Consider the following 15,130-nt stretch of genomic DNA (forward strand, 5'->3'; position numbering starts at 1 on the left):
CAAGGGCAGCGCTTGCAGGTTCACCACCTGGTCTCGAAAGGGTGGTAGGAACCTTGGGCACATATCCAGGCCGGGGTCTCAGGATCACGTGAGAGTTAGCCGGCCCAAATTCCAGGCACGCTTCGTCAACCGAAAATGCCTGCAGGTCCCCTACCCTCTTGATGGAGGCCAATGCAACCAGGAGTGCTGTCTTCATTGACAGGAACTTAAGCTCCACTGATTGCAGAGGCTCAAAGGGAGCACTCTTCAGGGCAGTTAAAACCACTGAGAGGTCCCAAGACGTCCCAAGCACGACACTGATCGGGCATTTTGTGGGTTCTTGATGTTTAGAAGAACACCAGTTGACGAAGAGGTTCCACTTCAACGCATAGGCATGTCTCGTGGACGATGCTCTAGCGGAAGTGATGGTAGCCACCACCGCTGGTGGTAGGGTACTCAAACCTGCCTCGTCCCGTCCAGGAGCCACACGTGGAGGTTCCAAAGATCGGGACGAGGGTGCCATAGGGTGCACCGTCCCTGAGAAAGCAGGTCCTTCCTCAGAGGAATTGGCCAGGGAGGTGCTGTCGCGAGGAGTACTAGTTCTGAGAACCAGGTCCGGTTGTGCTAATACGGGGCAACCAAAATGACCTGCTGCTCGTCCTCCCTGATCTTGTGCAAGGTCTGCGCAAGAAGGCTCACTGGGGGAAACGCATACTTGCGTAGGCCCCACGGCCAGCTGTGTGCCATTGCATCTGTGCCGAGCGTGCCCTCGGTCAGGGAATAAAACAGGTCGCAGTGGGACGAGTCGTGGGAGGCAAACAGATCTACCTGTGCGTCCCCGAACTGATCCCAAATCAGCTGGACCGTCTGGGGATGGAGTCTCCATTCTCCAGCGAGAGGCCGAAGCCGAGACAGCTCGTCGGCCGCAAGGTTCAGGTCTCCCGGGATATAAATGGTTCGAAGCGACCTCAGACCACGGGGTGAAGGTCTGACGACAGGCCGGAGTCACTGGAACTCGGAGCGTGCCGTGATGCCATGCCCACCTCGGGACTCGATCGCGAAGCCAAAGCTGAAGCGGTCTCATATGAAGCAATCCGAGCGGCGTTACTGCGGCTGCGGATGCCATATGCCCCAGGAGTATGGGCTGAAATATGTGCCACCAGAAACTGAATTTGAATCAATTATATTTGACTTTGAATTGCTAAACTTGAATAATTGCATTGGAAAACTGAATTTGAATCACATAATTTGAAATTGTATTGTTTAATTTGAATAATTGCATTGAAAAACTGAATTTGAATTGTATAATTTGAAATTTAATTTATTTGTTTGGAACTGAAGTCCAATACAATTTGATCCTCACTGAAAATTCAACTCTCTATATATCCTCACATTCAGTTCTCACAATTCAGATTTAGATCACTAAATTCAATTTCAAGTTACTGTGACAGACATCCGGGTAGTTGGAGGATGAAGGAAGAGCAATCGAGCGCAGATCGATAGATAGAGTTATCTCTTATATATATATATATATATCTGCCTGAATCAGCCTGAAGCCTATAACTATAGTTATAGGCTTCAGGCTGATTCAGGCAGATATGGGATAATGTATATAGCGAGGTGGTTGTTATAGCGAATAACAACCCCGACAGGTCTTGAATCAGCCTGAAGGGGTTGTTATTCGCTATAACAACCGCCTCGCAATACATTATCCCGCTTATTACATGGCTACCTACAAAATAAATAAATAATTTGACACAAATTATTGATTTAAAAATGAGTTTATTGATTTAAAAATGATTGTATTGCTTCCGCTAAAGAAAATAGTCCGTTCCGCGTCCATAGCAACGCTCTGTTTTTCATGGCAACGGTGTGATATACTTTGCAGCGCCCTGTTATCATGAAATAACACACCACATTCTACATTGGGATTCAACCAAGCCATGTAATAAGTATATCACACTGTTGCCATGAAAAACAGAGCGTTGCTCTGATCCTCCCGATCACCACTATGTCTTTGGCCGGTCCCATCTGGATCAGCGGGGACCGGTGCAGCAGCGAGGTGAAGCTGTGTTCCTGCCCGGGAGAAGAGATGCTGCCACGGGCCACGGAACTCTCCGCCTCCCGCCACCCGACCTCAACACATTCTCACCTGTGAAATGTTATCCCTTGCTGTTAATTTTTCTTTTTTTTTTTTTTTTTTTTCTTTCGTTCGAACATCCATAAGCAGCACAACAGTCTGGCATATTTAGTGCTGAGTGATGATCCTGCGACACTGAACTCTATCTATCGATATCGATCTGCGCTCGATTGCTCTTCCTTCATCCTCCAACTACCCGGATGTCTGTCACAGTAACTTGAAATTGAATTTAGTGATCTGAATCTGAATTGTGAGAACTGAATGTGAGGATATATAGAGAGTTGAATTTTCAGTGGGGATCAAATTGTATTGGACTTCAGTTCCAAACAAATAAATTCAATTTCAAATTATACAATTCAGATTCAGTTTTTCAATGCCATTATTCAAATTAAACAATACAATTTCAAATTATGTGATTCAAATTCAGTTTTACAATGCAATTATTCAAGCTTAGCAATTCAAATTCAAATATAAATGATTCAAATTCAGATTCTGGTGGCACATATTTCAGCCCATACAGGAGCCTCTGAAATTGTTTCAGTGGAACCGCACTCTTGTCCTCGAACTGGCGAAGACAAGTCAGCAGTGACTGCGCGCGCTCGCTCGTAAGCATACCGAGAAAAGAGATCCTCTGCACGGGGCAGAGTTTGCTCTTCTCCCAGTTGACCCGAAGGCCCAGACGAGCTAGGTGCCAGAGCACTAGGTCCCTGTGTTCGCAAACCTGGTCTCGAGAGTGAGCTAGGATAAGCCAGTCATTGAGATAGTTCAGGATGCGAACCCCGTGTTCCCGGAGGGGAACAAGGGCTGCCTCGACGACTTTCGTGAAGACGCGAGGAGACAGGGCTAGCCCGAATGGGAGAACCGCGTACTGGTATGCCTGCCCCTCGAAAGCAAACCGAAGAAACGGTCTGTGTCGAGGTAAAATGGAGACATGGAAGTAGGCGTCCTTCAGGTCGATCGCTGCAAACCAATCCTGCGGCCGCACGCACTGGAGGATGTGCTTGGCCGTGAGCATCTTGAACGGCAGCCTGTGAAGGGAGCGGTTCAAGACGTGCAGGTCGAGGATTGGCCGTAACCCACCGGATTTCTTCGGTACAATGAAGTAAGGGCTGTAGAAGCCGGACTTCATTTCGGCTGGAGGGACAGTCTCGATCGCACCCTTCGCCAGTAGGGTGGCGACCTCCGCTCTCATGACAGGGACATTGCCACCAACCATAGTGAAGCGGACTCCCCTGAAGCGGGGAGGAGACCGCGCAAACTGAATCACGTAGCCGAGCCTGATGGTTCTCGCGACCCAGCGGGACAGTCTGGGAAGCTCTAGCCAGGCCTCCAGAAACTGCGCCAGCGGGGTCATTCGAACCACAGACGTACCGTCGGGGGTGCAGCGAGGCGGAATGACCGGCCCAGGCGAGGGTGGCATAGCGGGGGCACGGTCATTAGCCGCGTCCTGCCAGGGTAGGACCAGCGTCCCACGGGGTCGTGCTCTGGCAGGGGTCTGGCGACAGAGGGGGATGAGAGGAGCGTGGCCCGTGGGCGGCACGTGCTGTCATACGTGAACTCTGTGACAGAGGGGAACGATAGTGGCGGGACACACTATCTGGGAGAAACACACTATCTGTCAGATCACTGACCAGATCAGCAGGGTAATGTGCACTCGCTGGAGATCGCCGTCACACCAACACCGGAGAGTTCGCTCGTCTCGAAGATGAAGATATAGATGAGAGAAGAGTAACTCAAGATTTGGCTTTTGGAGTGAATAAATAGCTCTCGGCTCCGAAACGAAAACATATCTGCATGTTGCCAGCATACTTCCTTATATACCGCCAGGGTGGGGCGGAGTTACGCTATGCAAATTCGGCGGACCCATGGCATTTCATTGCCATTGGCTCGTTTTATATACTCGAAGGTGATAGGCTTTCTAAGCGAAACCCCATTCGTCGTCATCCGACGTAACTTGGAGTGACCATGAAAGGGAACCACACTTAATCAACAAGAAGTTTGAAAATAATTCGTTTATTAATACGAACCCTTATATATCTAGAAAGTAAAGGGTTAAAGGGATAGTTCACCCCCAAAAAATTATTAGCTCATCATTTACTCACCCTGAAGCCATCCTAGGTGTATATGACATTATTGAAGATTGTATTGACAATATTGGAACTGCACAGTAAATTAGAAAATAAGACCTATTGAAAGGATACTGGCAAGTCCCGTTGACTCAACGCGCTTCTGACATTGGTGCTTTTGTTACGGCAGATTATTTTGCCCAATATACACGGATGGCTTTCGGGTTGCACAATGCACAACATGTTGCACCTGCAACCTTTCAGTGCCTAATGCAGTCAGTCTTGAGAGACGTGGAACGCTGTAACGTGTATTTGGATGATGTCGATGAATATGATAAAGAGATAATACATGCTATTTTATCTGTGGTCACTGGTCATAGAAGGGCATGGAGGCAGTTATTTAAACTTAAAAGAAGGAAGTCTTCAGAGAGCTTGTTCAAACTGTTTTCAGTGTTTGCTACCAAGGCAATTATCATGTGACCAGTGTCCATATATAGCAATCCAAATCGATCCTTTGCAAAACACTACAGGAAGCATGTGAACAGAGAACATGGTAAGATTCCAACTGTTTTGTAACTGAAAAAAAAAACAAAAACAAAAAAACATATATATATATATATATATATATATATATATATATATAAAATGTATGCTACTGTTATAGGATTTGATGTTTGCTTGTTGGTGTTTTTCATCTACAGACTTCCTATTGACAGTGACAATTCAACTTGATACAACTAATTAGATTTCATATAACTTTCCAAAACAAAATCCGTATAATTACATATCATTCAAGATGCAGTCACTATTAAAGAATGAGTCCAGTGTCTTGGTATTTACACTCTCTGGTCTGAATGAAACTATGGAAAATAGATATGTCTTGTTTTCTCTTACCGCACTGTACTATCCCTTGATGGTCTTTTGTAATGTAACTATAATTACTACTATACTTTTACGTAAGAAGCTTCATGAGCCAATGTATGTGTTTATATGTAATCTGTGTGTAAATGGACTTTTTGGCACTTCTGGATTCTACCCTAAATTCTTGTACGATTTATTATCCCATGATCATGTGATTTCTTATATTGGATGCCTGATTCAGATATTTGTCATTTATTCATCTATTCTGTGTGACTTTTCAACATTAACAGTGATGGCTTATGACAGGTATGTAGCAATATGTAGACCACTTGAGTATCATTCAAAAATGACAAATCAGAAAATGTTTAAATGTATCCTTTACTGCTGGCTGGCTCCATTTGTTTCCATATCTGTTCTAATTATTTTATTATCTAAACTCACCTTATGTGGCTTTAATATTGAAAAGTTATATTGTGAGATTTGGGCAGTTGCTAAACTTTCTTGTTTTTCTACAACAGTAAATAATGTGTTTGGATACATTGTTATTCTTACATACTTTGGACATGCAGTATTGATATTTTTCTCATACATTCACTTGATTAGAAAGTGCAGGAAGTCAATAGAGGGCAGGCACAAATTCATGCAAACATGTGTGCCACATCTGCTTTCATTGATCAATGTGACAGCTGCGTTTATGTTTGATGTGCTGTACAGTCGTTATGGCTCAAAGAATGTGCCTCAAGGTGTGCGTAATTTCATGGCTCTTGAATTCTTACTTGTACCACCTATTTTAAATCCTCTCATTTATGGACTAAACCTGACAATAGTGCGCCAGCAGGTTATGAGGCTGTTTTTCAAGAAACAAATGGGAATATCGGAGTGAATATTTCTGTTTCAGTAAGATTGTGTCACTAAAAAGCCTAAAGGAAGAATATATTTTTAGATGTTGCAGCAACTCAAAATGTAATAACAAAGCATAATGTAATAACTGCACATTATGTTATAGGTATTAAGCCTTGTCTGTGAAACACAACAGTTAAATAAAATTTTTTTGGATGATGACATGCTCCATTATTTTGAGTCACTTTAACCCAGAAATACATTTCACAAGTTTGTGTGCCCATATAATCTTAGCATAAGTGGTAAACAGATTTGGCTTGCTGTCTGCTATAGAGGGGCTCAGAGAGGATATTCTACTCGAGCTCTGATTGCCCCCTATTACACAGGCAAAATATGGTACAAAAGGAAGAGAACGGGAGGAGGAGGGATGCCGAAAGAACTAACAATGAGAAATGGTAACAGGCTGGTTTTTATACCTTGGTATTAATTAGAAGATTAGATGGGCGTACTCCTCCCGAAATTACGTTAATAACTTCACTAAGATTTATGCACTAAATTAAAAAAAGTAAAGTTTCTGCTTTCTGTTATTGTAATTATAAGTGTTTAATCATTTTTGAGATATAGTCATTTAAATGGTTGTCCTAAAAAATATTCTATAAAAATGCTAAATGTATTAATAATTTTAGCTATTGTCACGTACTGCTTGTCAGTAAACATGATGAAGGAGATTCACTTAAGAAGAATTCAAAAATACACCAAGATGTCAGAAAAAATCTTACAAGAACAGCTGAAATTTATTTGGAGTCAATTTGGAGTCATTTCAGGTGGATAAAGGGCATTACAGATGATACCATTACAGATGAGCTTGCTGATTAGTTCATTCTGAAGTTATTTTTTTCAGTGGCATTGCCTAGGTTGTAATTTCACATTAAAGGTGCAAAGGTCTGATTTAATTTATCTTTCTTTCTTTTTTACATCACAAAACCAAACTGTTTTAATAGGGTGTGCAGACTTTTTATAACCACTGTACATGATGGTTAGTTGTACTGTGTTTTTCAACATGCCCTCTAATGAACCTTCAGGCTTTGTTTTGCTGTAGCTTGTATTAAAGTAAAGAAATGTTTGCTTAACTTGTGATCTGTGCTGCCGTTGACTGAAGCAGATAACGTGATCTATCTCTCATTCTCTCTTTCTCTCTCTCTCTCTCTCACATACAAACACACACTTGCTTTATTGAAACTGTGAGGATTTATTTATTTTTTGTACACATTAATAATAAAAATAATAATAAATATAGCTGCAAGCAGCAATTAGTGGGGTTCAAGCATTTTAAGACTATGCTATATATATATATATATAATTATAGGCTATTATATAAAATATTATATATATAAAATATTATATATATATATATATATATATATATATATAAATATATATATATATATATATATATATATATATATATATATATATATATATATATATATATATATCAGTTCCTCAGCAATAAACACATCCCAATCAGACAAGCAAACACGGTCTGGATGATAGGCTGTGTTTAAATCTTTCATAAGATCAACCTGGTATGCCTTTAACACGGCCATGGTGTACAACGCAGTACCAGCCTGACCGCTGAAAATGCATCTGATAATGTGATCCCAGTAGGCCGCTGTACGTGAGCTGTATCGTTCAGTTTCGTTCCGACAAACGGGGCACTAATTTTTATTTTGCTCAATATGTTCAACGTTAATAAAAGGTATCCAAGCAAAAAGTTCTCCACGCATTATCCTGCAGTTAATGAGAAATTGTAATTTATTGGCGCACTATATTGACTGCGTATTGAGACATGTAAAACTGTTGAGCTAGATTTTCAACCAATCAGCATCGAAAATGTAAGTAGGTCACAGCCGAAATCAAGCCAATATCACTACGCACATGTAAACATGGAGGAGGACGTAAGCAACGCATCTTCATCTGATAGCGGCGATCAGGCTCGATTAACACCCGTAAAGTGTATTCTTCATGTCGGAAAAGATGGTGGGAAAGGTCCGCAGCCCTTTACTGAAGTCCGATGGGAAAAAATCAAGCATAGGAATGGCTCAAAACGTCGGACACTACGGAGCTAACGTTAGCTATTGCTAATAAACATGTTGCCCTCCTGGACAAACCGGTCTCTGATGTCCCAACAACTACGGGTTTCACCCGGCCTGCTATCGGCGTTTTATAGACGCTTGACTTGTGTGTATGTGTGTGATGGGTAGGTTTAGGGGTCGGGTTAGTGTGTGTGTGTGTGTGTGTGTTTGTGAGACAGAGGTGGGTAGGTAAATAAATAAATCAAAATTAAATATTGTTTACAATAATCATTCCTGTGAATATGTACATGTAGTGCAGTTACTGCTCGTGTATGCAAATTAACAATTCACCATTAAATGTGTTATTTTTAAAAGTGTTTTTTTTTTTGGTATACTTTTGAGTTTAACTTGGAGTGAGATTTGGGGGGGTTTGCAAAAAAAACTTGCATCACAATAAGTGTATTGTGATTGTCAAAACATTTTAGTAACTAAACTGAATTGTATTAGGTTTAGTGACAACATGTTACAATGTTTATATGGTACAATTTCTGGTAAGCTAGGTTTTTTTATTTATTTTTTTTATTACATATTTCTTGAAACAAATTTCACGATTTCAATTCAATTCTTGTGATTTGATTTAATATTGACTCATTTGAATAAATATTAGGTACACAAGATAGGCGTTCATTTTTCTCAAGAAAAAAAAATTAAAATACATAGGCTACATACAGACAGCCCTATCAGCTGGTAGTATTTAAGGTAAAAAATAACTCAGATTAAATATAATGCGTTTTTTATTATAATAACAACTTTATTTAATGATATAAGTACAAATATAATAAATATGTAATATAGTAGACATATTTAGCAAAATACTTTTTCTAGCCAACTAACGTGCCTATATTATGGTCATTAAATGGCTTTCCTGAGGTAAATGTTATGTGACATAATTGTTCTCCAGCTGTTTTATTGACCCCTTTGTTTGATTGATTGATCGATATTATGTATGAAGAATATACATTTCGGTAAGCTGTACTGTTTCTTTCAACATTGTTCATTCGTGTTTATTTACTATTAGCTAGTAGAGGTGATCGGGTCACGTGCCGCTAGGGATCAATTACAAACACCAAAACGGTATTTATTGTTTGAATTTCGTAATAAAATTGACAGAATACACTCCTCTCACCGCCTGATTTATGAAGCTGTGCGTACCTTTGAAATCCTGGTGTACGCAATACCTGCCCTTGATAAATGCCGTGGTTGAAAACGATCGTCATTAGAATAACACGCCCCTATATATTCAAGTCTCCGCTTCCCCCACGCCCTCATTTTACGCCATGGACACACGGAAGACGGCAAAGAAGAGAAACTTGGATGAGCAAATGACCTATCATCACAATGCATTATTTTACAGCACGTGTTTTGAAACAATTAGCATTTAATTTCGTATCACGTCACATGTATTGGGGTGTACAATAGTGATGATGATGTGATGTGGAGTACCATTCATTCACATTAATAATTGCATGACAATTTGTAATATTCTTCTTCTTATTATTATTATGATTTTTATTATTAATGACGCTTATTGTTATTTAGAAGAAGAATGTCGTTATTATTATTATTTGTATTATTATTATTTAAAAGAAGAAGAATGTCATTTTTATTATTTTGTCAGTCTGAATTATTTTTTGGTCATTGAAAGCCTTTCATTACTGAACCCAGTCCGTGCGCACCTGCCGGGCCCTGGCCTAACCATCGTTTCAAAGAATAGTACAACGGCGAGCGCGTCGAGTATAAACGCCTCGTCCGTTTGGCTCGCAACTGAAGGAATACATATGCCTACAAATCAAATGCTTTGGTAAAGTCACACAAATTAAACATTGAAGTCCATGTTGCACAAAATAAACAGTGAAGTTTATAATTACTTTGCTGTTGTTTTTTTTTTACAGTGGGTCATAATATATCATATCTTTTAGTTTGTCAGTGCGTTTTGTGGTGTTAGGAATTGTTTTTCTGCGCATTTCCGCACTAACTCAAAACGTGCGTACATGTACACCACCTCCTGAGCTGGCGTAGGATTTGAGCGTGCCGTACACCAACGACCATATTGATAAATCTCAAAGTCACCGTGGTTTTGGGTGTACGCCAGGTGTACGCTGGAAATTTGGTGTACGCACTTTGGATAAATGAGGGCCACTCTGAGAGCTGAGATTTTTTTCATATCATAACTAACCTGCTCTGTCTAGTCTGTCGGTCTCGTGTCCTCTTTGCTTTGCGATTTTTCTGTGCGTGAGAAAATGGATGTGTGGCGTGAGAGCGTGTGAAAAGTGTCAATTGCGTGAGTCTCACGGTGAATGCGTGAGAGTTGGCAGCTCTGTTATTATATTTTGACTTAATTCTATTTGTTATTCAGATTTTACCTCAAATATTACCTTTGAATTGGAACATGAGAAGTATTTGGGATGTTAATGCTACAGTAGAAGTTTTCTTGATAATCTTATCATGTTTACTGTCCCTAGATAGCAACTTCAGGTATCACACATTTCAAACTGGTTTATTTTGTACTTCAAGTGGTAATTCGGCATTTTTGGGTTTATATGATAAACAGGTTTGAAAGTGCAAAATTCCCTATGTTTTCCCCTTTTTTTTTTAATGGGCCCTTTTAGCATCATTTTTATCAAAAACTGCAAGGTTGTGTGTGGAGAACTTTTTCCTAAGGAATCTCTATATATTTCTGATGTTAAAAAAGTAGGTAGTGCCCCACTTGGTGGGACGAAACCCTATTTCTAGGCCTCTTTTAGGCTACCGACAGCGGCCTATCTCTCTCTCTCTCTCTCACACACACACACACACACACACACACACACACACACACACACACACACACTAACCCGACCCCTAAACCTACCCATCACACACATACACACAAGTCAAGCGTTTTTTGTCTATAAAACGCCGATAGCAGGCCGGGTGAAACCCGTAGTTGTTGGGACATCAGAGACCGGTTTGTCCAGGAGGGCAACATGTTTATTAGCAATAGCTAACGTTAGCTCCGTAGTGTCCGACGTTTTGAGCCATTCCTATGCTTGATTTTTTCCTATCGGACTTCAGTAAAGGGCTGTGGACCTTTCCCACCATCTTTTCCGACATGAAGAATACACTTTACGGGTGTTAATCGAGCTTGATCGCCGCTATCAGATGAAGATGCGCTGCTTACGTCCTCCTCCATGTTTACATGTGCGTAGTGATATTGGCTTGATTTCGGCTGTGACCTACTTACATTTTCGATGCTGATTGGTTGAAAATCTAGCTCAACAGTTTTACATGTCTCAATACGCAGTCAATATAGTGCGCCAATAAATTACACTTTTCTCATTAACTGCAGGATAATGCGTGGAGAACTTTTTGCTTGGATACCTTTTATTAACGTTGAACATATTGAGCAAAAGAAAAATTAGTGCCCCGTTTGTCGGAACGAAACCCTATTTCTAGGCCTCTTTTAGGCTACCGACAGCGGCCTACAGGGGAGAAATAGCCCGCGAGCGTCTCTCCAAACTGAGGCAATATCATATAATCGCGTGCCCTCGCACCCGCGATAGTATAATGGCTCGATGTCGAAGACACAAGACACAAATATTTACAATCTTTATTTATTGATAGACTGTTTTATGGGACTCTTTTTGTTGTGATCAGATTAATCTGCCCACTGCACGAGCGATCGCCACGAGCGATCTCCTTTTATCATCACGGGAGAAACACTCGGAGGCGACAAACCCACGAGATTCAATGTCCTCTGCCCGAGCCGAAGAAGCGCCGAGGCACACTTCGGTAGTCAGGCAAAAGGACATCGCGATCTGGAGAGAGAGCGAGCGATAGGGACGCACCGTCTCTCGCTTCTCAGCCAGATCGCACGCGAGCCCCACAATCATTATGGGCACTACCCCTTTGAAATAAGCAAAGCGAACGCGAAGCACTTTAACTGTGAACATTCCACTGTGCTCGCAATCACCATGCTCAAATGCAAGGGCAGCATGTTCTTTCCCAAACAAACCAAGCAGTAAGTGTGTGTATCCAATTCTGACATGGGACGGGAGCATGGAGGAACACAACACTTATTATTTTGTTGGCTCATTTCTCCTCTTTTTTTTACTTTTTAAACTCTTTGATGTACGAGAGCGAAAAAGGCTTGAGAAATGAGAAATTTTCTGCACACTGCCTGAATAAACTAACTCCTAGCAAAGATCTGTAGCAGATAAAAAGTAGAGAGAGAGAGTTTTGACGTTCACACATGCACAGTGATGGTCTGAAGACAAAAGACCTGACGATGCACCTGTGGCTCATCTACTTATAGCCTCGTGTCGCGGGGGCGCGCCGATGACGTCACCGACCGAGGCTATGTTACCTCCGGGTCAATTTCATTGACGTGTTATACACAATATTCACAGCTGGTCACGATAAAATATGTTCCCAATGCGCTGAGCAGCGCAGCATCGATTGTAGCTTTCGAAAGGGAACAAGACTATTATAACCAGCAGAGGACCACTCATTAGCTTGCTTTCATTTACATGTGTCTGTTTTAAAAGTGTCAGTTTGTCTCCACTAAAGCAAGGCACATTTTCCATGTTAACTCCATTAAACTTACACACAATTTGTTGTAGATATAGATATTTGAAATAAACGATAGTTGTAAATGTAGTAAAGTGAATGCTTATTTCAGGCTTCCCATTTAAAATATGTTCAGGTGTCATTGCAATCCTAATGTGATATTGCAAAATATGATGCATAAAATTAACAATTGAAGAGGTACATTTTGACAAAGTCATTTGTAATATTATTTTAATGATTTTATAAAGTTTAAATATGATTTCAAATGCAAAACCCTTGAAAATAATTATTTTACAGAGCAATGAGCCAATGAGTGCTATCCTCTGCTATTGTGTGATGGTTTTGTGTTTTAGATAGAGATATTTAAAGGCAAAGATCACAGATAGCCCCAGATTATTGTTGTTAAACATTCACTGCATTTTAAAACATCACACTTACTTGATCTGGACAAACTTGATATCATTAGAAAGATTAAAGACTCCAGCTTTTATATTTGACCTCTGTTTATGATAAAACTAGGTTGCAGTGACATTAATTTCTTAATTTATGTCAGGATTAATGTATGATATTTGAAATAGAATATCAACACTGAACACTCATATGATCATATATCATGTCTACTGTGGTTTATTTGTGTTCACATAAATGCAGACAGCGTCCGTTAGGGCACCTTAGTTCAAAAGTGTGCATATTTGGAGAAATATTGATTTATTACCACATTTGCAAAATATTTTGTCATAAAGAATACCCTTATTATTTATTTCCCACTGAATTATGCGATCTGAAGAGCTGAAAGAGCGTTCAGAGCAAGTTCTGTCTCCTCTTCCTAATTTGCATCAGTTTATGACTCGTCGCACGTTAATTTGATCTCTACAGCTGTCAATCATTGTACGTGAGTCAACATAACCATAATCCTGCCCTTTGCATGACACTGTCCTGTACATTTCCTTGCACTGTGCTCTGTGAAGAACGAACCAAAGAAACATTTCCACACTTGAAATAAGAAGCTAATAAACACACGATAAGAGGATTGATGGTTTGTGTGTGATTTTCATAATTTAGTATTTTCATATGATTAAAGAATGTTTACATTATACATTCTAAACAGGTGTAGCGATTCTGCACACTGTAAAACCACTGAAATGAACAAACTTTAAATTAACTCAGAGTGCTTGCAGTTACTGCTAGCTCACAATATCACACACAAAGTCAAATCCAATAACTTAAGCTAACTCATAACATTTGAAGACACCGATTACCTTAATTCATTATTTTTTTTAGAAACCAATAGCAATGAGTACTCTGAAGTTATTTCAGTTGAGGTCACTAAAAGAAGATTGCAGTCAAGAAATTAAATGATTAAAGTGATTCATTAACCCTCTGGGGTCTAAGGGGTTTTTGGGGTCCTTGAGATGTTCTGACATGCCCTGACATTTGTGCTTTTTTCAGTTGCTTATAAACATATTAATGGCAAAGGTGTAATTACACTCTATTTAGCACAAACAGGGCTACCATAATATGTGAGCAACATGTATGTACATGTTTGTATTTTTGAGAGAATAATGTTTATGCATGGTTATTGAAAAAACTAAAAACTAAAGTTTCTGAAATAAGGCCACAAAACACATACTAAATATGTGTCAATAAGACTTCTGAATAATGCATTTTGTCGCTGTGATGTGGTTCAATGTTGTAGGCAAGGGAAGGAAGACAGGGGTCGGCGATACTGGGACACTCGTTTTTATTAATGCGTACAGGCACAGCACAAAACAAAATAAACAATCCAGATTCTCGTGATGATCTCTTCGTGAAGACAGGCAGCAGACGAGGTCCCAGTCTAACTCTCTCTCTCTCTCTCTCATTCCCGCCGGCTTATATCCGGTCTCTCCACGCCAATTACTGCAATCAGACACAGTTGTTCATCATCTGCACTTGACCTACTTACTCACCGCTCGGCTCCGTCCTCTCTCTCCCGCTACAGACTTCGCAAAACCACGCCCCCCTCGCCACAGTCGCCTAGAGTTTTTTCTTCAAAATGATCTGAAAATCACCCTGCCTTATCATTCACATAAAACAATACATTGATTTAAATTTTGCAAGACACTGTTATGAGGTTGAAGGAGAGAACCCAAACGCAGACGATATGCAGACACTCAAGGTTTATTACGACACAAAACAGAAAAACAAAACCCACAAGGGGGCAAAACATGGACAGGACAATGAATCTTAGGCTGACAAGACTAAACTATGACTAGACAATAAACAAACAATACTTCTAATAAATACTCTCACAATGACAAGACTTTCCACAAGGTACTCACAGGTATGATTAGCAATGAACCAACACAGGACAGCAAACACAAGGGGATTAAATAGGGAGACTAATGATAACATAACAGGTGACACAGGTAAAGCAATAATGACAAAACGAGGATAACAAGGAGGGCGGGGCTAGATGACGAGACAACACAAGCACATGGCCCAACAAAAGGCCATGTGTTTGCACATAAAACATAGATCTGTCATGATCCTGCCTCAAGACCAGGGAAAATCAAAGACTA

At 40.4% G+C, this 15,130-nt stretch overlaps 2 protein-coding genes and 1 long non-coding RNA gene across 3 annotated transcripts in view; all 3 read left to right on the plus strand.

The window, feature by feature from the left end:
* Positions 1-15,130, plus strand: part of LOC309505828 (olfactory receptor 52D1-like) — a gene marked incomplete at both ends in the record, with an annotated part of 227,415 nt that overhangs the window by 193,600 nt on the left and 18,685 nt on the right. The window lies entirely within an intron of this gene.
* LOC309506813 overlaps positions 1-15,130 on the plus strand; it is a 186,835-nt gene that overhangs the window by 161,888 nt on the left and 9,817 nt on the right. The gene's annotated exons all lie outside the window — the stretch shown is intronic.
* LOC309505832 (olfactory receptor 8B3-like) lies at positions 4,982-5,929 on the plus strand (the record flags this gene model as incomplete). The annotated part of the gene is made up of 1 exon (XM_082179287.1): positions 4,982-5,929. One exon carries the CDS (start codon positions 4,982-4,984, stop codon positions 5,927-5,929), a length of 948 nt encoding a protein of 315 aa, XP_082035413.1.

This window comes from Leuciscus leuciscus, assembly GCF_965113295.1.
Source record: "Leuciscus leuciscus genome assembly, chromosome: 9".
Classification (NCBI taxonomy): Eukaryota; Metazoa; Chordata; class Actinopteri; order Cypriniformes; family Leuciscidae; genus Leuciscus; species Leuciscus leuciscus.